General features: G+C 41.5%; 1 protein-coding gene across 4 annotated transcripts in view; it reads right to left on the bottom strand.

Annotated features, from left to right (window-relative positions):
* Positions 1–26,848, bottom strand: part of MAP3K20 (mitogen-activated protein kinase kinase kinase 20) — a 136,712-nt gene that overhangs the window by 31,873 nt on the left and 77,991 nt on the right. For 3 of the 4 annotated variants that reach the window (XM_054970460.1, XM_054970461.1, XM_054970462.1), the window contains exon 11: positions 20,600–20,735. In XM_054970460.1, coding sequence (XP_054826435.1) covers positions 20,600–20,735 — 136 coding nt within the window. Of the gene's footprint in view, positions 1–8,430; positions 9,103–20,599; positions 20,736–26,848 lie in introns of those variants that run through there. The other variant, XM_054970463.1, reaches the window with a different exon arrangement.

Below are 26,848 nucleotides of genomic sequence, written 5' to 3'. Positions count from 1 at the left end.
AGTATCACCACCTTGCGGGGGGGGGGGGCTTTCCCAGGTCCTGAGGAGGGAATTGGTGGAAATCAGTGCAACTTTATATATGAGTACCAGCACCTTTTTGTAAATAATAAAAAAAGTGCTAGGAATAAGAATTTGTGTATTCCATGTACCTACACATGACGACTAACTTTGGTGTTTCTTTGAAATTACAGGGGGAGAGAGTCCAATACATGCTCACATTTAGGCTTCAAAATAGTTTTGGCAGGGATTCTTGTAACACTTATGGCTACCTATTTTCAAATTAGTGTGAGTTGTATGAATGACGCTGTCGCTGATGTTACTCATGCATCTTGCTACTTCAAAATGCACATTACGGTTCCCAGTTATAAATGGTCTCTATATCCTACCACTCCTCTAACCAAAGTTTGATGCCTTCCTCAAAAGTTTAAGAGCCACTTCTTAAGTTTGTGGAAGGCTCCTTAATCAGGGTTTAAACTGATTTTCTTCCAGCTCTAACATAGGATTCTGCCCACTAAGTTCACAGCTATAGTAGGATGTTGCTTGAACCAACATTTTGGTATTGTGGATAAGAATCAATTTCCAGGTAAGGTGAAGAAAAATGCCATTTTTTAAAAAAAAGTTCTGCAAGAGACATTGTGGTTCAAATTTCTGTTTCTTTTAAAAAACAAGGTGGTAACTGTGTCAGGACAAAACCCATTAAGAGGAGTTCAGACAGGGAATATGACTTAGAACGAAACAGCGGTGGTGTTTGCTGGATATTCTGGGATACAGTTCAGGGTAGGGGGAGACATCTAATACAGACACTTCACAAGCCCCACCACCACCACTTTAAATGTTAAAATGTTTATGCAAGACCACAGGTGTGTTTTTTTTACTGTCAAAATGTTTATTGTAAAGTCAGAGATGGAAATAAAGAGAAAGGAAAACTGTTCACAACCAAATGAAAAATATGACACTAAATGGGAAAAAACCCTTGATTACATTGCAAGTTATTCTCTTAAGAACTAGAAAAGCAAACCCATGATGTGGATAAAGCAAGACTTCACATAGTTAAGTGCCATAATGAAGGAGGGGGGAAGGACTATCAAAGGTCTTGCCATGCAAGAATATAACATTTCACTTTCCATACAAATTAGATATTTTGTTTACACACTGCAGTAGGTTTGGCACAGAGTTCACACCGCACAGCAGTTTTTTTTTTTTAAAAAGAGAGGTTGAACTTTCTAAACACTGTGAAAATACTCTCCATTTACATTTCATACATGTCTGGCATACAAATAATATTGTTTCCTTATTAGTCAGTATAAAACATTTCAATGGTGCAAAAGCAAAGGAAAAAAAGTAATGTGCTATATCAGACTTCGATACAGAAGCATTTCAGATTTCTGAACACAATGTACAATGTTTACTGTAGTTGCTGATAATTTGGAAGCCATTCTACACCTATCAAGAAACCTTGAGGCAGATTTTGTAAGTGTTGATTAAATTAAACTCCAGAGGAGAAAATGGGAGGATCCCCCCCTTAATTTTTATATCAGATTTTATGGAAATGATTGCTTGTCATATCCTATCTACCTGCTTTATTGAAACTGAAGTTGGGGAAAGGGATACTATACTTGTGTGTTGAGTACGTTTAACTGATAGCTTCTATAAGACTGTACAGATGAGATTTGAGGGTGAGACACAGGGCCTATTCACTCATGTCCCATAGAGAAATCTCCACCAACTACAACTTTTGGACTTCCTTTACTTTCTCCTGGGGGAAGGAGATTGTTCACGTTGTAAGGGAACAACTGTTCAAATAAATCCCCATTTACTCAGCACTTCACTCTTGAAGTGAAGGTTGTATATGAATCTGAGAGCCAAGCTACAAGTGACGCCTTACACAGGTTGGACACTTGTCAGCTTACCTCAAGTTTTGATGGGAAATGTAGGCGTCCTGTTTTTACAGCTTGGCTCTCCATTTCAGCTGCAAGACCAGGACACCTACATTTCCCATCAAAACTTGAGGGAAGCTGACAAGTGTCCAACCTGTCTCAAGCGTCACTTGTAGCTTGGCTCAAAGACTCATTACCAGGTTGAGATTTCCACTAAGGACATCAAGACTGAACAAGCCTTTAGTTCCCTGCAGAACATGTATTGTTTCTGTCACAATACGGTTTCTGGTGTTTGTAGTACTTCAACAACTTATCAAAACCACTGGATTACAGTGGGACAGAAAAGTGTGCATGCTGTTGCTAATGACAGATGCACTGCCTTCAAGTTCCTAAAAATCATCCAGAATCACAGAGCTGATTTCAGAACACTGCACACTGGGATATCTGAAATGAGGCTTTTTAAACACTGTTCTTTACTAGCTTTAAGTGAATAGATTTTACTACAGTAAAAAAAAAATCCCCACCCAAACTTTAAAATATATGATATGTAGAGCTGTTTTCATAACCGAAGATTGTACAAGTAATCCCTACATCTTTCTGGCCAAGTGCTGCATGTGTTTACAGAACAAGACATAGATCATTTTGAAACTTTGTCAGTCAAGCGCACCAACACTGCCACCCCTTAAGCAGAGTTACCACTTCTAAGTCCATTGCAATCAATGGACGTAACTCTGTTTAGGATTGTACTGCTACTCAGCAGAAATTATTTTGAAACTAGGGGGAAGGAACACCTTCACTTCTTGGCAAAAGAGAGAATCTTACTTGGGAGAAAGGCCTGTTTGAAAAAAAATCACTGGTGGGTTACATGTAGAGATGGGTACGAACCGCATTGCGAACCTCAAAACCCCACGAAAATGGCGATCGCGTGATCATGACCCAGCGGTTCGTGATTGTCCACAGCCAAGGAACCAGCAGTCAGGAGAGGCCTGGTTCGTTGCATTTGGGTGCAGTTCGGGAAGCCAGACACTCAGGCGCCAGCAATCTATTCCCCTGGCAATGGAGCCAGGGGAATGCCTGAGCTCTGTCTGCCCGCCTTCTGTCGCCCTGGAAACCCGAATGAAAGTCCAGCTTTCCTTGATCAGCAGGGCTTCCTTCCAACCACAGAGCTGCAAAGCAGTTACAAGTTGGGAGAAGACACCCAGGGGAGGGAGGGGGAAGGGGGTGTTCTGTAGCCATGGGCACTCCAATCTCATCCCTGAAAACCCTGATAGGCAGCTCTGACGGCTGCCTATCAGGCTGGGTTTCACTTTCTGCGAGCAGTGGAGTGGGACAGAGCTCTTGCTTGCCACTTGCTAGCCTTTGGGAAGAGAGACTGAGAGTACAATTGAGCTTGGCTTTGGGGGATAGGGATCTATCTCCTCTGGTTCCAGGGCTGCTGCCTGGCTCTGGGGCCAAGCTCAGTGGGCACCTCGGCTAAGGGCTCACATTGATTATTGATCAGAGCCTGATCGGGTCAGGTCTGTGGGAGTGGTGGGCTAGGGCTCTAGTCCCTCCTTCCCTCTGGTGCCAGGGCTGTTGCCAGGCCCTGGGGCCAAGCTTGGTGGGCACCTCGGCTGAGGGCTCACATTATTATTAATCAGTGCCTGATCTGTTCAGGTCTGTGGGAGTGGTGGGCTAGGGTTCTAGTCCCTCCCTCCCTCTGGTGCCAGGGCTGTATCGCTGGGAACACTGGTGCGCTCCACTTTGGCCTCCACGAACCATGAACCGGTTTAGCAACGGGAGATGTTCGTTGTGGTTCGCTAATTCGGAATCGTCATCTGCACCGAACCACGATCCGCTGGTTCGTTAATTTTTTTTGGTTCGTGCCCATGTCTAGTTACAAGACTAAAATGGCAGGGGTCATTTCATAGAAAAAGCGCCGGAGGAACTCATTAGCATAACTCATTAGCATATGCCACACCTCTTGCCATCACCAGAAGTGTGTTATTAGTATAACAGATTTGCATATGCCACACCCCCTGACATCACCTATTCTGGCTGTTTTGGATCCAATCCTGGCTATTCAGGGCCAAAATTGGGCCCAAAATGGCAAAAAGGGGCTGAAAATGGCTGAAAATGGGCCCAAAATGGTCAGGATCCGGCCACTGATGAGCGGGAGAGTGATCCACCACCCGTCAGAGGCCTGATCTGGGCCATTTTTGCCCCAATTTCGAAATGGGCCCCAAATGGCTGAGAATCAGGTGGGCGGGGCCACCTGACATGTGATTTCTTTGGGGAACTGCCGGAATTGCATTCCTGTGCATTCCCCCTTGAAATGAGCCCTGTGTGTAATTATACTCACATCTAAAGATCCATACACATTGCTACTCGTTAACAAGATTAAGAGGAAAAGGGGCTGGAGAATGAGAGTGAGGAATGGCACAAATATCTGTGGGACAGATCCAGACCAAATCTGCAATTTCCACCCATTCCCCCTTCCAGCTGCAGACTCCCCGTTTGTTCTTCCTCAGGGTCCCCTCCCAGCAGCAGCATTTTGAGATCTGCAGCAGAAGGAGGGAGGCCAGAAATTTCCATTCTGCCATTGGAAAATTTAGTCTGAATCCAAAATATGATTTGCTTCTCATAGGTACTCTGCCAGCCCCTTGTGTTCTCAAAGGAGAAAGCGTCAAGGACTGGAAATATATCTTTGCATACAGACTTGCCCTTCTTGGCATTGGGGCTTAATAATAATATTCGATTTATATGCCGCCCTTCAGGATGACTTAACACCCACTCAGAGCGGTTTACGAAGTATGTTATTATTATCCCCACAACAACAAACACCCTGTGAGGTGGGTGGGGCTGAGAGAGCTCCTCGAAGCTGTGACTGACCCAAGGTCACTCAGCTGGCCTCAAGTGGAGGAGTGGGGAATCAAACTTGGTTCTCCAGATTAGAGTCCCACGCTCTTAACCACTACACCAAACTGGCTCCCATACATACTAAATTTCTATTTAAACTATGCTCAGTATATAACCAGGAATTACTGTAGTCTCCAACAGAAATCATACTATCAGTGAAATCCTAAGAAAAAGTTACGCTCCTACAAGCTCACTGACTTCAACGGACTTAGAAGGGTGTAACTCTTTATAGGACACCCTTCTAAGCCCTGTTCAAAGGGGTTAGGATGGTACTGAAAACTGGCAGAAAGAACCTACACTGACCAATTTCTTTTTCCTCAATCACACACACAAATATTACTGACAGGTATGTCAATGCATGCAGACCAAGATACCTCTCTTTGCCTTACAATTCTGCTCCCTGGAAACCCTGAAAAAAAATTTTTTTGAGCTAAAATACACTATTAAATACGGGTATTGCAGGAATGATCATATAGATAAGATGTAAATTTTCCTCCATATTTGTATATGACATGTTAAGTTTTTAAACATTACAACGAATGTACTAGTGATAGAAAATCTTCCGAAAATAATAGAACTTGACTTTAAAATCTCACTTGATTATTTTTAGGATGTCTGATAATGTTCAACATTTTCAAACTCATCAGGAGATGGGCAGCCCACATTGTACAATAGGAACTGAAGTTTCTCAATTCTCTATGTTCCAGATCCATGCCATTAAATCAGATTAATCTTCACATGTCAAATATGCACTGAACATTTTGCAAGCCTCCCTGGAGTTTTCTATGTGCCTCAGCTACCTGATAGGACCAATTATTCATTTTGTAGAGTATTTAACACAAAAGGAGCAATCTTATGCAGATCTATAAATAAGTCTGTCCCATTTTATTCGATGGAGCTTGCTCCCAGGAAATTGTCCTTAGGATTCCAACCATATTCTTTTTAAGCACTGAAGTTGTTTAGTTTTGAAATCTCCAAAGTAAATTTTAAGCAAAATACATTAATGCTGCTTCCGTATATTCCAAATGCCACTGTAGAAAAATATGCTAGCTCTATACATCACAATCCAACTACTTTGTGATATATATAAGTCTTTGATGTGCACACACAGAAATCAATGCATTTAAAGGCACTTTTTTTGTATTCTACCATTCGGAGAATAGCTGTACCAGTGTTGAACATTCAGCATGCTCTGACTCACATAAGACAATGGAAGAATGAATGTGCATCTCTCAAGTGTATACACTGGAACTCCAAGAACTTTGACTCATAGCCTGCTGAAAATGGGCTATTTGCTTTGTGTTATAGTTTGGGCTATGAAGGGTTCTGCTGTATTATTTACTGGCTAAAAGTGTTACTGCCCTGACATGGCTAGCCCAGGCAAGCCCAATCTCATGAGAACTCAGAAGCTAAGCAGGGTTGGCCTTGGTTAGTAACTGGATGGGAGACCTCCAAAGAAGACCAGGCAAAACCACCTTTGGTAGGGCCAAGCTACAAGTGACAAATGATACTTGAACGGCAAGTGAACAGACTCACATGTATTCCTCCCTGTTCACTTGCGCTCCACTTGTGCTCCACTTGCGCCCATGTGATCAAGTGGAGCGCAAGTGAACAGGGAGGAATACATGTGAGTATGTTCACTTGCCGTTCAAGTGTCATTCATCACTTGTAGCTTGGCCCTTAGTCTCTTGGCTTCAAAACCCCAGCAGGGGTCATCATGTCACTTTCCGCCACTACCAAAAGTACCAAACACATACTTTGAACTCATGTTTCATAAGTATTTATCATCAAGTAATTATTGATTTTAAAGCTATTTATGAAGATTTATCATATTTACCCTTCCTTCAAAGAAATAACACTGAGCTCCTCATTATTTTATCCTTACAAAAACTTTGTATGTAGCTTAAGCTGAAAGTGTGTGACTGTCCCAAGACATATTTCATTGCTGAGTGGGTTACGAGCACATTGATCTAGTGCTTTCAAAATGATTCAAATAGATCAGGTTCAGGTAGGTAGCCATGTTGGACTGCAGCAGAACAGCAAGATGTGAGTCCAGAAGCACCTTAAAGACTAAGAACAATTTCAAGGTATAAGCTTTTGAGAGTCAAAGCAGATGAAGGGATTTATTGATCTTTAAGGTGCTACTGAACTTGAAAATAGGTCAGTTCCCTTCCATTCACTGAAGTCATCTGTGAGCAGAAGGACAAACCCATAGTTTGGATCCTCCAGCCTATTGTACTTCTGGGTTACAAAACAACAACAACCACCCTGTGAGGTAGCTCAGTATTATCCCCATACTATGGTTGCATGGGATGGGAGACAGAAAAAAATGAAAAGGAGAGTGTTTTGCCTACGGCCCTTTAGTGCGTTCCTAGCAGAAGTGGCATTTGAAATCAGGAAGACTTCCGGATTTCTTGCTCAGTCTTTTATTCACTGCAATAATTAAGTAGTGTGTAACCTGAGCCATTTCAAGTTACTTGGGAAGGAAGTAACATAAAGCCATTTAAAAAAAATGAAAAATATTATATGCACAAACTTCTACATGGACATGCAAAATCTACACACTGATGTGCGGTTGCATCTGGATCAGTGAGTGGAAATCGGTTTTTACACATTAAATGTATATTTACCAAAGTGGAGTGAAAAACTCCAAATCAGTTCAAAGCTGTGCATTACAACTGTGCATATAAAACCCACAGGCCTCAATGAAGAGATATGCGTGCACAATAGTGGGCTTCCGAAACACTCCTGCGCATGCCTAGTGTCCCAACAGAAAGTCACTGCACATCAGGGTTACTAGATTTTAGATGCCGATTCATGGTATCAAAGCTATGTGCCAACACAGGCAACATGTCGTTCCTAACCTTAGCCCTCTGCAGACTATTCATATCTCTGGGCCAGAACCTTAGTGAAACTTAATTAATGTTGCAAATAACCTAAAATCTAAATTGTGCTCTGGATGATAACATTTTGATCACTGAAAAAGTATCCTGCATTTACAACTTTATATGTACATGAAACTCTGGTTGAAAGATGCTGCACGCCTTTTGATGAAAAAGAAACTGCCAATGAATTTTCATGTTCAGTTCCTACTCTTGCAGCTGCGTCCTTAAGTGGACAGTCAATTAAATTCAGCCTCTCCTTCCTAGTTAAGAATTTATATCACCCCAAAAGGAACTGAAATAGCAACAATTAAACAGAATAATACAGTCACAGGATTAAGTTCATGTTGTGTAAGAGCAATTCACATATGGAATCTTGTTGCTTCCATGTATGGATCACTCTTTCTAGATCAAGGCCTGAACATGCTAAAGGAGACAGGAGACTGTAGCAGGGAAACATGAACAAAGATGGGTATACGATCTCCGACAGGCCACCTGTTTGAGAAAAGGGAACTATATACACCAATCTAGGTCTTCTCTCCTCCAAACAGGTGATCTGAACCATCACAGATTATCAAATATTCAGGTCAAGAAGACAGATTCTTGCAATCAGACTGCTCCTGAACATGACATTCTTTGGATAAGGGATACGGAATTTACAGGGGAAATCCAAGTAGAAGCATACTTGTTTTCCTTGTTAACGTGTAGAAAACACCCATACCAATAGCAATACTTTGTGGTCATTTCATAGCAGGTTACATAAAACACGTCTAGAAACTTTCAGAGTTTTATTATGCTGTTGCACCAGAAGAGGTCTGTTATTTGGGCAATCAATATCATAGCAAAAAACCCTCCAAAAATTCAATAAAAAACTCTTAAGGTTTATTTTGAAAGTGTCCAAAAATTCTTGAGCAAAAATTTAGGTGGGCGTAAAACATAACTAAAATAATTGTTCACATACAAGCAACAAAACTGACCTACAAAACAAATACGGTGTTTTTAAAAGTTATTTTAAATAAAGCTTGCAGAACTCTTCCCCCCACCCTTTTTTTAGGAGCCACATTAGAGTTCTTTCATTCACTGCTATCACTTTCATCATCAAAATCAATATCATCATCAGTATCGTCATCAGAAAAGTTGAATTCATGGAACCCCACTGCCATGTTGATTTTCTTCCCTTTCCTCATAGATGTGGTTTTGGAAGAATTCTTTTTGGCTTGCATATTTATCTGCATCCCAGAATGCAGGACGGATCCTGCTTGGTTCACAGAGAAGACATCCCCAAAGCCCTTCATCATCAAGGCCTTCAGACTTTGGTTCATGCCAGCTACCTCCCCGTTACTCGTTGCTGTGATCTGACATGACATCTCAGCACTGTTTGATTCCTCTGTTTTAGATTCAAAGTAAGACTCCTCAGACATTCTTGCGGCAAAAGGGAAGCAGAACTAGTAAAAAAGGAAAGGAAAGACAGAGGGGGGGAAAAGGAAAGTTAGAAACAATTTAAAATCCAGGCAAAAGACACCACCAGATTAGTTAGCAATAAATAGAAAGTAAAATTATTAGTGAATGTAAACATACAAGCAAAGTCGTTTTAAAAGACTTTGCTAAGTTATTCGTTTAAAAACATTGAAGACAGCATAACCACCACCAATAAGTGTGCAAGAAACCACAAGCAGCTCAGTTTTCTGGCTGAAAATGTAAGCTTCATACTCTATGAGAGAAAATATTCCATAATATTATTGGGTTAGGTCCAAAGATTCACATCTGCTAAGTGAGGTATCTTCCTCCGATAGACATTCTGTACTTAACAGAAGGAAACTACTGTCCCAGCCAAACACAATTTAGTTTTACCAAAATATTCAAAACACAACTGCAAACACAATTGTATTCTGTTTTTAAAAACAAATGGCACATGTACTTAAAGCGATTGTTAAAAAATTCCAAAAGCTAGTAATTGAAGAAATATTTGACAGAATGTCAAAAAAAAAAACACCTGGAACTGACTGCAAAACATGCCCTTAGATTAGGTTGGCTGATGTGCTTGAGTGAATGATGTCAGAATCAGGTTGACTTCATTAGAAGCAGAAGCAAATCCTTACTTTAATCTTGGTACTTATAAATTATTTCTGTAAAGGTTTACAACTGGGTGAGAGGGGAAATTCACTGATAAATGTACTTGGCTCCCAGGTCTATTAGTAATGCAGCTGCAATGTGCAGACTGAAGGGTCTCTCTAGACATCTTACACAGGGACACTCAAGTGTATGAAAACGTAATGTTAGCTGGGAAGCGTAGTTTAAAAAGAGCCAGCAGAGATCGCTCCTCAGAGGGTTTGTTAATTTCATCTTCATCTCCCCAAAGGCTCTGTCAATTTCATCTCCCCTGCCTGAGAGTGGAGGTTCTCTCATTTTTTGCCACAGCTCAATAAATAGCGTGGATTGCATTACAATGGCCCGAGGCAGATCAGAATAAACTGCAGCCATGCAGCAAGGGCTCCACACTACATAGGCACAATACAGATTACACAGAGAGTATAATGCCCTTGCCAGCTGCTGTCAGTAGCTTGTAGACTGCCTGAACAATACTAATGGACCCATATCTTACACCACTCAAGATGTTACAGGCATGAAGTATATACAACATTCATCCCATGGAGGTTGTCTGAAGTGTCCTCCAGATGAGATCAGCCCTCGTTTTCAGGGGGTCTAGGAAGGAGATTGCAAGAGATCTAAAGGTCATGTCACATGTTACATGACAAGACAAAGTGGTTTCTGCATGTAAACCTATACACATGTTATGGATAGAGATGGGCACGAACAGCAATACAAACTTTAAAAAGCCATGAACAGCCCAATCAGCTGTTCGTGAACAAGCTGTTCGTGAGGCCCCATTCTAAACAAATAGGTGGTCGCTGCAAGCCTCCTTAGTTGCTGTTTGTTGCTGTTTGTCAAGCCAGACAATCTGGCACCTGCAATCAATTCCCTTGGCAACTGGAGGCAGGGACTGCCTGAACTCTGTCTGAACTCCTGCTGTTCCCCTGGAAACCCCAATCTAAGCCCAATTTAGCTTGATAGGCAGGTCTTCCTTTCAAGTGTGGAGCTCCAAATTGATTACAGAGCAGGGGGAGGGGGGCTCCCAGCTCTGGTTTTGCAGACAGTGAGAGAGTTGCTGTTGGCATTTTGAGAGAGAGACAGGGAGAGTGCATTGGAGCTTGAATTTTCTTTGTGTGTGGTGGGATAGGGATCTACCTCTTCAAGTTCCAGGGCTGCTGCCAGGCTCTGGGGCCAAGCTATTATTTATTATTGGTACATTCCTGGTGCCTACTCAGGTAGGGTTTCTGGGAATGGTGCGGTAGGGATCTTGATGGCTGGAGGAGAGCCTGCTGGCCCAAACGAACAATGAACATGTTCATGAACAGGTCATGTTCATCAATGTTCGTTGTTCGTGGGTGGCAACGAACAACGAACACCATGTTCATTTTTTTTTCTGTTCGTACCCATGTCTAGTTATGGGTTACGCATTTGCAACTGCTACTTATACTTGTTGTACATGTACCCATTAAAAATGTTAACGTCTGAGCTGTGAATGTCAAGGAAGCTTACAAGACATGTCTACCAAAGAAAACCACTCGACTTGGAATTATTTTAGCTTTTAGTTTATCTAAACAAAGGATTTGGCCTTTTAAAATGAGCTACTGCTTGGATAAGATCTTTTGGCAGTACATTTAGTAATCCCCACACAACCCCCCCCCCCTAAAAAACTAAAGGAAGAACTTGGAGTATTGTATATATTTTAGGGCATATGTACCAAACTCACAGCTGTTCTAGGTCATATCTCTGAGTTAGGCTTTGTATAACAGATCTATCACCCCCCAAATCAATTTCTGATTCCCAGTGGTTGGGTTAAATTGGTCCCTCCTTTATCCATGCATATTCAGAGGCCAAGCTAATAAGTTGCCTGGCTGCATTCCATTAACAGTTGAAAACCTAGTTATACTGATGGAGCTTGCTTCAGAAAAAATTCACTTGGAAAACATCAAAACACAGTGGGAGAAGACAGGGCTGGTAAAACCAAAAGGCTGAATCCAAAGGTCATTTTCTGTCATTGAAAGGCGGGGGTGGGGGGAGGTTCACTACCAAAATGTTACTGAGGGTCCCTTATCCCCCCCCCCAAGGCCAGCATTTTGAGGTGCTCAATGGACTATAGCAAGAAAAGGAAGCAGGAAAGTTCCATTCTGTTGGTGGAAAATGATATTTGGATTCAGTGCGAGGTCTGGGAACATTATACAGTTTTTTATTTGAAGGCTCTGAGACTAGACACCACGCTGGGGACAATTGAAAAGTTGAGTGTTCCAGGAACTTAACATTGTTATCTCTGAAGAGTAAATGGCTTATGTCATAATGTCTTTTCTTTCTTTTGTGGTGCATTTTCTCCACCTCCTTTCAACTCACTAACCTTAAACTCAATATCTCCTTTGATTCCCTATAATTAGGCTTGAAATGTTGCAAAATCAAGGGGAAAGAAATGAAATGAGCTGGTAAGCTTTGGGGGATTCCATTCCTAACTATCTTCAAGGACATTCAAGGTACTTCCCCAATAAGGACAAGCCAGAAAAAGGATACCAACTAAAGTTGAGATTGGAAACCCAGGGGACAACAAATGGACATATGGATGAAGAAAGGCTTATCTGGATATGGGAGCTGCTGCAGAGATATGCCAATCATGCCCAGCACTAGAAGACTAAGCGTGCCTTTCTTATATAGCCATCTCTGTATTCCAGAGTAATTACTTACAATAGCAAAAATACATGACAAACATCATGAAGCCTGCTTACAATATATTCGGGGGAGGTTGCTCCATGCACTAAGGTATGCATTCAAAATATCTTGCTCTGCAGCTCAGTTATTGCATTTACCTGAAAGCACGACTGCATTTTTAAAAGGTGATGTGAGCATGTCTGCAGTGTTATGGGGGGAAATATCAGGGAAATCATATGGCAAACTGCATTGTTCTAAAGTTGCTGGTAGCAAGCGTGGGGCCTCCGATGCAGTTACGCTGTAAGTAGCCACTATCTGTATGTTTGAAGCCGGACTAAGAGAGGAGAAGAGTTTCCATAACTTAACCACAAAACCATTCAAATTGTCCTCCATTCAATCCCCATGTCAATATTGCCACAATGCTTGAACAATGACAGAGCAGGTGTTGTGCAGCTGCTGCTGAGGCCCTTTAAACTTGACAACTCTCTGCTTAGCATGTGTCTCCATCTGCTTCCAATTCCTGACATAAGTTGCATGCACTAATTTTGGCATATTAATATAAACTCCTCCTTTTTTTTTTTAAACCTCGGATAAGAGTTTGTTGCTCAAGCTGATAACACAGCTATGTTCCAAAGCTAAAATTACCAAACTGCCATTGAAATGGCGACATTCACATTGAAGCAAAAGTACAATTTGATTGCAGCCTTTTCCCCCACAAAGGAAAATTCAATTCATGTGCAATGCCAAAGCATGGTTTGGTTGTCTCTGAATGAGCCTTGGGTGTCTATGGTCCTCCTCTTTGCACACTACAACTGAACTAGTTGCTTCTACTTTAGTATCAACCATCATTGGCCATTACATCAAAACAAGTAAACTAAGGCTTGCACTTTCCCTCCCATCCAAACCAGAAGCACAAACCAATTGCATCTGAAAGAAGCAGAAAGTTTGTTTGTGTAAACACCAAACTATGGTTCAGTCATGCATATTGATCTACATTAAAGTAATTACAGGGGCACATTCATAATGGTTTTATTAGCAGCCTTCCATTTTTCTGGCTTGCAGAGAAGACACAGAGTTTTCCTGCATTCTTCTCCTTACTTGTAAGTAACCCCTTTCAATCCTTGGAAAGGTCATTTCCGAGGAGATGGGACCCATGTGGAGCAATAAATGTGTGGGCTGGGGGTGGACTAGAGTGAGGAGGGATGAGAAAGAACCCGTCCCTCCCCTCAGTGGAGAGGCACTTGTAGAAGAGGGAGGAGGGGATGATTTCGACCCCTTGTTCTTCTTTACTCTTGCCCACCAACCTGTACAGCTATTCTTCCATGTGGGTCCTGAGATCCAGGGAATTATCTTTCCTTGGAGTCTGAAGGGGATACAGGACTGAAGTATAATGCAGGAAAACTCCATGTTCCATACACAGACGGTTGGATAAAAGAGAAACAGAAGCCCTAGTGAGACCAGAAAATAAAAATAATCCCTAATGTCTCAGAATACCGGTAGTGGGATTCAACTCTGCTTGGAAGCATAGTGCACATAACTCTTTGTCCTTTAAGTCCTTGTAATCTTAGACTGGGCTGTAGTAAGTGGTGATGGGAATGATCTCTTTATTATTCCTAACCAATTTGCATCTGACGAAGAGAACTGTGGTTCTCAAAAGCTGTGGTAGAACGTGGGCAAGCATGTTGGTGGAGGACTATGAATGACATGAGTGTCTTGGTGCAGCATCTACAACTTATTGGCTGGCACTTATCTGCTGTTTTGAGAGGTGTGAAGTCTCATCCTGAATCACTTTGGCTAGAGGTTTTTTTGTCATCAGGGAGGTAACCATCTTATTCCATAGGAAGATTTGATAGCCTCTCATGATATCTAGTTAATTTAATTTTTTTTTCCTTCCTTCCTTCCTTCCTTCCTTCCTTCCTTCCTTCCTTCCTTCCTTCCTTCCTTCCTTCCTTCCTTCCTTCCTTCCTTCCTTCCTTCCTTCCTTCCTTCCTTCCTTCCTTCCTTCCTTCCTTCCTTCCTTCCTAGGTAATTGACTACTTTGTTCTGTGCAGCTGACAAATACTGCTTTTGCCCCACCGTGTCCAGTTTCCTGCCTCAAGATCAGCTGGTGTGTAATGCCTCCCTTGTCGGTGCTGTCCCAGCATTTTCTTGGCAATGAGGGATGAAGCTGGTGGGAGCGTAAACAGAAAGGGGCAGACATCTTCCTTAGTCTTGTAGAGTACTTCCACCATCTGAAATGTTGGCAGGATGGAAGCAGGATTCTTGAAAAGATCTTGAGTAAGTTCCACAAACTCCTCAATAATGGGTAACACCACTGCAGTAGGATTAGTGGCATACAGATGTTTCAAAGTATTTAGGTTTGGGTTGAGAGAATGAAACATCAATTTCCAGCACAGAAATCTACTCAGTAGCATACATTTGTAAGTTCGTAAGTTCTCCATTGGAGAGATTGGCTCTGGATCTCCTACAGCATTCTCAAGTGAAGAATCAGAAGCCAGACTAGCACTGTACTCAGACCCAATAACCTCAATAACTGCACACCTGACCAGACAGGTAAGTTGGAGGGGGGAGGCATCCAATAAGAGAATCTGGCACGGGAACTTTTTTGGGGGGGGGGTTGATGGAAGACGCAAGAATGGTATCTCAAGTCCATAAATCTCTCCCCAATTAGGCAGGTGACAGCAGGAGTACCACAGAGCCAAATGGCAGTGATGGTGGTATGGTAACGTCTGCTCCGGATCACTAAATGGTGATGGTAGCAGGGTGTGTGTGAGGAATCAGTCCACAAATGACCTCAGAATGAGAGGAATCTGGCAAACCCAGTGGAGAAGTTGTCAGGCATTGAAGCACAACTGGCGGGTCCGAGACTGGGGTCAGATCTGGAGGACGTGACAGTTCTGATGTGCAAGATACACTTGAGTTAGATCTATCCTTTGATATGCCATTATGTTTCAACGAAGATGCAGCAGAACTGGAGGGAGGAATCCTTAGATCCAAAGTTGAAGGGACCTGATGGCATTCAGTCAGATCTGAAGCCGGGACCAACAGATCCAACGGTAACTTGGTTGGTCAGTTGGAGTGCTCTGCTGGGGCAGATAATTGGGTTGCTGGGTCTGTGGTGCTTGACACGGCCTTCTTTCAAAGGAGAGCCTTGAGGGTAAAGAACTGGCAGAATTTGCAGTGGGTGACACTGTGGCCCACACCAAGGCAGAGGAAGCAAAGCAAGTGGCCGTCCATGTTGGTCATCTTCGTTCAGCATTCCTCACATTTTAAAATACAGCTTTTTCAGCCATATTATGGGGAGCAGAATTGAAGCTCTCATTGATAAAGAGAAATACCGAAGAAAAATCTTTTACCTCAGAAGAGTTGAAAACAAAAAGCACTAGTGATCACCTCCAATATCTGCTGCAGTGAAAAATGAAGTGAGGGAATGGGAGGGAGGCACTACCTCTTTGATTCATGTGACCGTTTCTGCAGAAGCCATCTCAGAGTGCTCCAAGGGGAGGAGTGCTCACCTCAACACTCCTGAAGCCAGATAATCCAATCTGAACATCCGGCCTGCACAAGCACAGTCCTGAAGTGTGCCTGCACTGAAGACTAATGATGCTGTTCTGCTACTTGACCATGCCACAAAGTGACAGAGAAATAGATCCTGGCAACTGGCTTTAATTTGTACATGTGACATATAGCCCTCTTCTCTCCATCGTCTCCAATCTTTGGATTTCAATTTGTATTGTATGTTTGTTTATTTATTTACTTTATTTATACCCCAACTTTCCTGTTTCCTCCCACTGGGGACCCAAATAGTTTACCTCATTCTGTCCTCCATTTTTTTTCTCACAGCAACCCAGTGAGGTAGGTTAGGTTGCACATGTGTGACGGGCCCAAGGTCACCGAGCAAGCTTCCATGGCAGAGTAGGGATTTGATCCTGTCTCCCCCAGATCCTGGTCTGACACTCTTACTACTAAACAACACTGGCTCTTATGAGTTAATCTAGATACATTCAAAATACATACACAATCCCATGAAAAACAGAAGAAAGCTTTGGAGGGGATTATTTTGAGAACAGGGGAGAAGGAGATAGGCATTATATGGTATTAAGTATCTTTTTAGATGCTTAAAAGTGGAGTAAAGGTCTTTTTTTATTAAGCCTATATCCTATATCTCTTTCACCATGGAATTCAAGACAGTCTACATAGGATTTTCAGGAAATCACTTATCTAGGCACTAACCAGACCCACATCTGATTATTTTTAGCAAGATTGTTGTATCATGTGAACTTAAAATCATTCCCAGGCTTCTCATTAAGCAAATATTCTAGCTGTGCCACTTCAGACTGCACATGAGGCTTCTGTGACCAAACATTCCTCCATATGCCCAAAATGTCTACCTGACAGAAAACGAAATATCAAGGAGAAAGAATCTAGCATAGTCTTCTGCCCAGCATGCTAGTTTTATGTTAAAAAAATTAATGGAGAAATATTCCATGACCAGACCATTCAACTACAATTTCAAGCAGTCTGGTCCAGAACTGATAAGAATCTAATCAAAGTATGAGGTAAAGTGAGGAAATTTCCTGTCCTTTTCCATCCAAACCTCTCCAGGGGATAGGCAAGTTTGATATTGTTGAAAATTTTGATAAGTTTGAAAGACCTGTAGGACACACAGCTATTTTCTAAAGTTACTATGCACTTGGATTTCCCTATCATTTTAGGAGGCCCTTTCTTAAAAACAGTCTTTACTGCCTTCAGTCATATGGAGTTCACAAAGGAAGTTTCATAAGAAAGAGAAGAAGAGTCCCCCAACATCAGCTATTCATTTATTTCTCTTCAAATTTACTTCCATTTTTATGAAAAAGATTGACTTCTCCTAACAAGTATCCACAAAGGGTGTCTGTGACCTTCTTCATAGCCACAGAGGACTCATTTTGTTTATATATAAGATCCAAAGCTACTTTCTTAAAGAGCAACAAAATAAAATAACACCATAAAAGAAAACCATGCAAGCAACAGCAAGACTTCATTATTCAAAAATCTGATGGAAGCTCTTTCAGCCATTCACGTAAGAACTTTTTAAAAAATCCTTTATTTTCTGCATTATTTTAATCTTTTCCGATAGAATGCGTATGCTTGCAACAGAAGAATACGGTTAATATCCTACAGAAAGCTCATGTTCTCCAAATATTAAGAAAAAAAAGGTAAAAGGAGCAATTGGATTTTCTTAATGCTATAGAAAGGAAGTTTATGCTATGCACAATAGACCATAGCACAAACACCTTCCTTCAGCAAAGCCAGGCAGTGAAAAGGATAAGTGATAAGCAAGCACAGCATAAAAATCCCTAGCCTCGCTTGTGGAAAAGATTGGCTCATTAGGACCACGTTTCATGCTGTGCACCATGTAGGTGATGGCCCATATCTTAGCTACTGGATCTTTGCAGACATTAAAGGAAGCCTAGCAGCAACCTACTGGGAACACAGAGCACCTTGCTTCTGGGAAACACTTGTGCTTCATTATTATACTCTACTACATGTTCACAGCTGGAATACACATGCCGTGTCATTCACAGAGATGCCATTAAACTGTGCCTCAGAAAGAAGGTAGGGGGAAAAAACCCACAAGTGAACAGACCAAAATCATTACTTATATTTTTTAGAAGTCATTACAATGTATATTTCAAAAATGAATCACACAAGGGCAGCGTACTGAAACAAATGCAATAATGAATTGTACCTTTCAAATGGATGTATTTAATTTTTATTTAAATTGGAGCAGAGAGAAAAGTCAATTACCCAATCATTGGGGCTGAAATGCTAATGCAAGCCAAAAGATTTGTATAGTACTTGCCTCAGACATTCACAAATGTTAAGATAATTCTGTTTTGCTGGGAATATATGGTCAATGCTTGCAGTTGTTTTTTGCGCATATAATTCATTTGCAAACAAAATCAAGTGGGGATTTCTCCTAAAGAAGACATACACAATTACACAGAAAATGTTACTTAGGGTTTTTTTCCTCTTCCTTTTAACATGAAAACAAATTAACAGACTTTTAAATTGCATCCTGTACATAACCATCAGCTAGTTGTATCTCCTTCTCTTACCTATGTCTTGGCTTTGACTTTTTTACTTGTTTAGATCCCCTGGAAGTTTTCTATGTTTGGAGGGATTTGCACTCACAGAATGCAACTTTCTCACCTCCCCCATACTCTTGCAGCATCCTGAAATGCTCCTTGAAATCCAATACTTGAGGGGTCCCCCGTCCCTCAAGAACAATATTGAGAGGGAGATTTCAGGCTGGTGCAGAAGGGCGAAGGTGAGAAAGTTGCATTCCATGAGCGCAAATCCCTCCGCCCACAGAAGACCTCTGGGGCATCTAAACCACTGTGTTCCCATTGCTTTCCCTGGCAGGTATCCCAATCCAGACTACCTTTTGGAACCAGCCCTGTTCTCAACGAAACCAATAGCAAAGTAACTGCACCCCATCATTTTAAAAAAATCTATGTTCTTTTTGCAGACAGGAACTCTTCCAAACTATTTGCCAGAGGAGCCCACAAAACAGCAGAAGGACATATAACGCTGATGCATTTTGAAAGCTAAGCAGATCACAGCCTGGGCATGGTCCTACCTGGAGCTCCCAGGCTTTCTTCCATTTAGTTATGTGCTTCTTGAAGAAAGAGTGGGACAGATGCATAATCAATAACAGAAATCCTACGTCTTAATTACAATGGCAGAATTAAAGAAAATAAATGGCAATGATTCAGCATTTTGTTACCAGCGGAGGAAGGCTCTGAAAGCCACACAGAGCTACATTGCATGCAGGGGCTTCATTCACTGCTGTGGAGGATGCCAGTCTGACTGTGCACTCTTCATCATGCGTGGGTGCTCTCCTTCCCATCAAGAAAAATTTGGCGCCATACATGTGCAAAAGCATCATGTGCAAACTGAAGTGGCAATTGAAACATTAAGCTAGGATTGTGTAAACATGTAATTAGCAATGCAGTATGAAACATTGTAAAAAAGGATTTGATTCCAGTGGCACCTTAGAGATCTGCAAGATTTTTAGGGTATAAGCTTTTAAGAGTCAAACTTCTCTTCTTCAGGTATCTAAAAATCTTGCTCTTTAAGGTACCACTAGACTCAAATCCTATTTCTACTGCAGACCAGCCCAGTTACCTCCCTGAAGCTAAATTTTAAAAAGCAATCCACAACAGACCAAAAATTTTAAGAATTACTGATCTAAAAGATCTGGTTCATGCATTCATGCATACACACATACCCTACACACACCAAGTCATCTCTGTTGTCAACTCCCTCCCTAGAGATATTCACTTGCCCCTTTTCTGTCACTGTCTTCCACCAGTCTTTCTTGTTTCTTTATTCCATCTGGTATTCCCTGAATAATCAGTTCTCCTTGCCCTACATCCTCATTTGATGTCTGTTTTCAGCTGATGTCACCTCGTTTTCATTTATATGTATTTTGGTTCTGGTTTTTAATTTGTTTTATGATGTGTTTTTATACTACTCTGTTTTTAGTTGTTAGCCACCTTGGTTGCTCTGATATAAATCTTCTAAATAAACAAACAAACAATAGAAAGAACGGAATGGACTTGTCTTTCCTTCAAACAGCCAGAAGCCGAAAAGATGAGTTCTTTGGCTTGAATCCAAAGTACGTGCAGAACAGAATTTTCCTGCTTCCTCTCTACCACTGAGGCTTCCCATGGTTCAAGGGATATCTAGGAACAGCACTAGAAGCAATGGGCAAAAACTGACCACTTCTACCAGCAGAAAAAGATCTTTCGATGCATCGTTATGGAGAAAATGAAATTTGTAGTGTTCGTGTACATAACTGACATAGCAGGCTACAGCCACAGTTTTACATACTGTGGCTAGAATCTAAAAACAACTCTACAATTACTTACATGTATCTAAGGAACCTTATAGCTACATTTCTCAAACACTGGATGCAACATGCTGCAGGACAAACCACTTCTGAAACCTAAAGGTAGTTTCAAAAGCTGATTGTGATGGGACAAGTTCATTGAAAGAACAGAAGTACAAAAATCCTATTGGTTAATCACAATCCATTGGATATGTCTAAAAAGTAGTTCTTTAGGTTCTGGCCTCTGCTAAAATTTTGATTATTCTGTGATGAATGAACAATTAACGAGTAAACTTGTAGGTACTTACAGGTGTATTGGATTGTTCAGTTAGTTTCTGCTCCCACATCCTCAAACGTCTCTCTCGTTCTTTTAATTCCTGCTCCTTAAAGCTCAAGTCACGTTCCAGTTTCTTTAGCCTCTCTAAGGTTGCCTCTATTTCACATCTGCACAGAGAGACAATTTGTTAAGTTATGTCTTTTCTAGACAAGTACAAATTGTTCATAAAATTTTCACATGAATATTAATTAAATGTGAAAGACTGTAAAGTACAATAGTAACTCAAGCGGGACATTTAATTACCATGAAGAGAAGGCATTTTTGAACCATACACAACACAGAAAATGTTTATACCATAAAGTAATCCCAAAAATGATGGCCTTGAAAAACAGAAAGAAGTTAAATCCCTGGTCTTTGTTTTTTAAGTGTAATTAATTTTAGTTGTTATAGATTTTCCGGGTTGTATGGCCGTACCACCATACAACCTGGGAAAAAAGACCACGGCCATACAGCCCGGAAAATCTACAACTAACGTTCTCTGGCCATGAAAGCCTTCGACAGTAATTAATTTTGCTTAATCTACACGTTAAGAGAATGAAGTAGGAATGGGGTGTAACATTTCAAAATACAGATAGGAGAAACAATTTTTAATATCTACCACACTGTAAATACTCAGAAAACAGAACATGCTTGCTTGCTAAGCCGATGTTTTATTTGCAGCAAGTTTAAAAAAAAAAAAAAAACAAGGCGTATTCAAAAGTGGAATCTCACACCTATAGTAGTCCATTCTATTACCTCAGTTGTTGATTCAATCTTGGTAAACAGGAGGTGTGTGGAAGAATGTGGAGGCAAATCTCTGTGTGTCTATGGTTTATAGACTGACCTAGTTACTTTAGCTACTAACTTATGTATAGTTTTATCTAGCGGATATTCTCACAGGCCCCAATTCAGGTCTCATAGACATTTGTTTAGGAGTATCTACTGAAGACCATGGAGCTTACTTCCAAATTAACATGTATAAAGATTGAGCTATTAAAATCCCGCTGAAACCAAGAGAATAAGTTTGTCACAATGGAAGTCCCAGTAGTAGCAGAACTGAAACATTCAGCCTTGCCTATTTTAAGCCACAAGCAATCAAACTGAATACAGTTGTGTGTAGAATGGCACAGCACCAAGCCAGGCTCTCTCAGACCAGGCAGTTGGTTCAGACAGCTCCGCCATCTTTTATGTCCCATTCAAAGTGTGGAAGGTGGGCTCTCTAAGCAGTCCGCCTTTCCACAAAACAGATAAAATCTACGATGAAACTGTGGGCCTGGTGCTATGACCCCTGCCCAATCCAACAAGAAACTTGTACTTGTACTTATAAGGCATTCTACACAGGTCTCCCTTTGAAACATACTCGGAGATTCCAGTTAGTGAAAAGGCTACAACTCCATTTTATGGAATGGCTTTCCTGATGAGGTTAGGAAGGCTTTCACTCTCCTGGCTTTCTGCAAACTATGCAAAACTGAATTATTTGGGAGGGCTTTTTGAACCCCCATCCCCACTTAGGAATAAAGAGGCAGACAGAAGGCTTTGGGTATTAAAGGGCCACTTTTTATTCATCATACAACATAACTGTCAAAATGGCAAGGGATCTGGTACAGATCAAGCCCTGGTGTCCATACCTTGACCTGTCTGGGCAAGCCCTGCTGCCCCGGATGCGAGCCATCCATGCACATGGCTGCAACCCGGCCAGCCAGGCAAATGGTTCTCCCCTTAAGCTCCTACCACTCCACCATGAAGCCCGAGGGAAGGACTTGTACAGAGGGTCCCAGCGGCAGTCTGCCCTCTCAGCTGGTTGCCGTGAAGCCCACCAGCTGATCCTGACAGACCCCAATCCCCCTAATGGGGATATGCCAAGGGCGCTCACTGGCTTGCTTCCTTTCCCCCACTGTATCCTGCCATGGGCAGGAACAAGCCTCTTCTTAGGCCCTTGAGCCCCACAGGGAAGAGGGTTGTACTGTATGGAAATGGTTCAAAGAGATGCACTGATAAAGGATAGAGTCTATAGACTATACTACTGCATACTGTCTGTTGCTGTAAGCATGTTCCTACCGGGTAGTTTTTGTGTTTAATATATCGGTTTAATCTCTGTTTCAGCATTGTTTCAGCTTTGTAGCAGGTTTCTGCTTCCCCACCCCCCAAATCTCTGCAAATCTGTATTGCACTGTTTATTGAATGTCCCAGCTGTTGATCATAATGATTTACATTGTGTACTCTTGCCTTAAGTGTAAGTGAGAAAGGCAGACTATAAATCTCCAGTTTGGAAAGGAGAGCAGCGTTTTCTATGCCCGTCTGTGCATAGGGACCTGATTCAGATTTTCTCTTGCTCAGGGCTTTTTTTCTGGCAAAAGAGGTGGTGGAACTCAGTGGTGGAACTCAGGACCACACAATGACGTCACTTTGGGTCAGCTGGAACAAGGGGGGAGTTTTTTAAAATTTAAATTGCCCTTGGCAAAAATGGTCACATGGCTGGTGGCCCTGCCCCCTGATCTCCAGACAGAGGGGAGTTTAGATTGCCCTCCGCGCCGTGGCATGGAGGGCAATCTAAGCTCCCCTCTGTCCGGAGATCAGGGGGCGGGGCCACCGGCCATGTGACTATTTTCAAGAGGTACCAGAACTCCGTTCCACTGCGTTCCTGCTGAAAAAAAGCCCTGCTCTTGCTTATGGGATCACCATTTACAGTAAACTAAAGTTTCCATGGCAATTTTTTGTTATTATCTTTCAAAAGGCAGTATGCATTGTAAACTTACAGGTTTTGAAAGCCCTGGTTAGGCTAGAAGGGCAGTACATTGTTTTTTTTTTTTACACTAAAACATTTATAGTAATGTATTTTGGCCCTACAATCAAAGACGGTATAGAATAAAAAATTATAGTAATTTCAGGAAGAATGAGGCAAAGATTTTATAGTGAAGCCCAGAAGGAGCTTTTACCAGCCTTGGAAAAACAGTGGGGCATTTAAAAGTTAAGACTACTCTCATGACTTTACATAATATGGTTTTCTTCTTAAAGAAATAAGATAAAACTGCTCAATAATACTGTTTCTAAATCTCATTTTAACTGTCCAAAACACTGCAGTGAGCAATTAAGGAGCCCTTCTCTTGGTTTTTAACACCAAGGCCTCCACGTTTCTCTTCAGACAGTCAGGCCACAAGAATTTTCTGCCTCAATTTCTCTATTGCTTGGGTAGACAGAGAGGATGCCTGAAGAAAAGTGTCATGACTCAATGTCAATCCACCGCCAAGCTCATGTTGTGCCTGAATTATATGCCTGACACCAGGACGGCCTGCAACTGTCAGGAACCACTTTGGCAAGAAATGTTGAAAGCGTTTGACATGCAATAGGACCCATTCGCTGAGGCCCAGTGTTGCCAAGTAAAATAAAGCAACTTATTTAACACCACCATTCTAAAATGACCCAACTAAACATTATGAGAGCCATGAAGCCTCCATAGTTCCATGTTTCTTTGACTCTTCTTGGTACTGTCTGGGAAAACACAAGATGAGTCATAGCTGACTGCTAATAATGCAAGTCTAGGGCAGGATACACAGTGCAATGCCATCACAGCAGACATTTGGCTTAATTAGTACAGGGATGTTACACCAAAGAGAAGGAAAGCTATGCACAGTGGTGGCAGTTGTGTGTGGCTTTCGATTCATCCAGTTGAGCTAGTCTACACCCATAAGGGGCTGAATTCTTAGGAGATAGAATACAGACTGAAAGACAAATTCTGTGGACATACAGACTCATTTTTCAGATTTCATCAAAATATCATCAAACTAACCTGTCTCGGTGTGCCAATTTTGCAGCTTGTATTGATCAAGCCTTTCAGCTCTTCATAAATCTAATGTATCGGGGTGTAAGAATTTCGATGCTGTTTGTAACATTAACAGCCGCTGTACGTGAACAAGAGTGATTGTTCCTAGAATTCTCTAAGATGCTGATATTTCCTAGTTCCAATTCCCACTCCATGTACTTCTCATGCTGTGTGGCAGTTTGTCTGCAAGTGTTCACCGTGGCTCCAGGGTAGACCACCATGCAGGAGAGCCTGAATTCGGCCCCCTGCATCTCCCATTAAAAGCTATTTGAAGCTGCTAAGGCCCGGGTGGAGCGTCTTCTTGTGCAAGCACCACTTGCTATCCACTTACTATCTTGTGCACCACTTGTTATCCCAACAATACTACAATGTCATATAACTGAGCCTAACACAGAGACACCAGTCATCTTTATTTGTGTTACTGGTGAGTATTTATCCATTAAAAGTCTTTTTTTTTTAAATGCCGTCTCCTTTTAAATACATTTCTGCCCGAGGAAACTCTTGGAAACCACAGCTTTCTATATGTCAAACTCATACTGTGTACGTACTGTAATTATCTCCCTTCATTAGGCAAAAACTTCTTTATAATAAAAGGTCAGACTCTGAAAAACAGCTGCATTCTAAAAAAAAAAGTATAATAAAACAATGTAATTAAAGTGAAGGCTCCTGTACATTGCCCAGTTAATGAGACTGTTACTCCATAAGTTTAGGGATTTGCATGTACATTACTGATCATGTGTACTGTTTATTTCAGTAATCCTGCAAATTAATATTGCTTGCTTGTTTTCCCATGACCTGACTCGCTCTGCTTTCTCAGTCCATGTATAATGGCTTCCAATGAATAAAGATTGGAAGCTGTCTAATTAATATTTCTACTTTTATGCTGTGTTCCTGTTAAATGAAATATCAGTATCCTAGAGAATAAAAGCAAAAAACACATTAAGCATTTCTACTCAGATAGGGATGTGATAACCATTGATAAAACAATGTAGTTTTTTATAACTAACAAATGTTTATTATTATTGATATTTTATATATGGCAGCTGAAAGCTGCCCTGAGTCCCTTGATCATGGGTGAGGTCAAAATTGAAATATATAAAGTGAGGAACCGCAAAAACAATTGTAAATAGGTAAATGCTATCAGAACACATCAATTATGTGTAGAGGTGGGCACGGACCGGAAAACGGATCAAAATTTTGCACAGACCAGGTCAGTTCAGCATTCGCAAACACGGCAAAAGACCTGTTTGACCCACTGGAGAGAGAACTGCGGGATCTCCACGCAGGAGCAGCTGCCTGGTTGGAGGGCTAGAGTGCGGAAGGTCAGGGAGATGAGAATGCTCCATCTTCCTATCCGATAAGATCATATCCACTGGGGAAAGGTGCTGATTTGATCTCTTTGCCCCTCTTCACTCCAACCCACCAACCTGTGATCTTTCTGAAGGGCAAAAGGGGCTGAAGCGATGGAGAATAATGTGGGGAAAGTCCATGTATGTGTGGTTGCATCCATGCCAATGAAACTTAAATGCAGACCTATCCTAAGAACTCTAAAGTGTTTGAATGTTTTTAGTTCAAAACCACAGAACTGAAGATTTATTCTATTAAATCTCAACGATGTTCTCAAAGTAAAACTTGTAGCAAGAAGTTCTAAAATTCATGGTTCTGTTCTCAGCTCTTCTTTCCAAAAAAGGGACATTTGATCTGCCCAGTCACCATATCCTTTCTTCGGGCAATGCTGTGCTCCAAGCAATGGCTTTGCATGATGCTTTTAGGACTGTTAGTAGAGGCTGATACTGGCTCTGCACTATTAGCTCATATTGCCATGTGCAACAATGGTCTACTTCATGCTGACTACATAATTCCACAGACCAAGACACTATAATAGCACAGTGAATCATAGGACACATACTAAATTCATGTCCTGGTGCCAAAGTTCATAGGGTCAAGCTGTTAGGCTTCAGAATCTATCCAGGTAAGCAAATTTTCCATTTTTTAAAAGAAACTAGTTATTTTAAGCTCATGAGCTGGATCCTAACTATCACTAGTGGAATGATGCAGATGGGATAGGACTTTCCTACATCTCCACCCATACTGCCGCCCACTGGAACCCTGAAATTCTTCTCTCGTGGGGGGGAGCATCAAGGAGTCCTTAGGTACAACATTTAGGGTAGTCTTGCAGTGGGAGAGGAAAATAAGTGAAAATAACCAGCCCCTCCCCTGTAAGGATATTTCAACGTACACTTCATGAGGCTGCCGTTGACAATTGTGTGGAAAGTGTGCACAGTAAAAAAAAACAAAAAACCCGGTATATGTGCCAAATAGAGCCGGCCATTTGGCACATATAAGGTCTGTTCCGAAAACTATGTACAGGTATTGGTTTGTTTCCAAGTTCCAGTCACAGCACTGACCATTGTCTTTAAA

The sequence above is a fragment of the Eublepharis macularius genome, chromosome 2 (genome assembly GCF_028583425.1).
Source record: "Eublepharis macularius isolate TG4126 chromosome 2, MPM_Emac_v1.0, whole genome shotgun sequence".
Taxonomy (NCBI): Eukaryota; Metazoa; Chordata; class Lepidosauria; order Squamata; family Eublepharidae; genus Eublepharis; species Eublepharis macularius.
The sequence above is the reverse complement of the archived record's forward strand: the minus strand, read 5'-3'. Positions and strand labels throughout refer to the sequence as shown.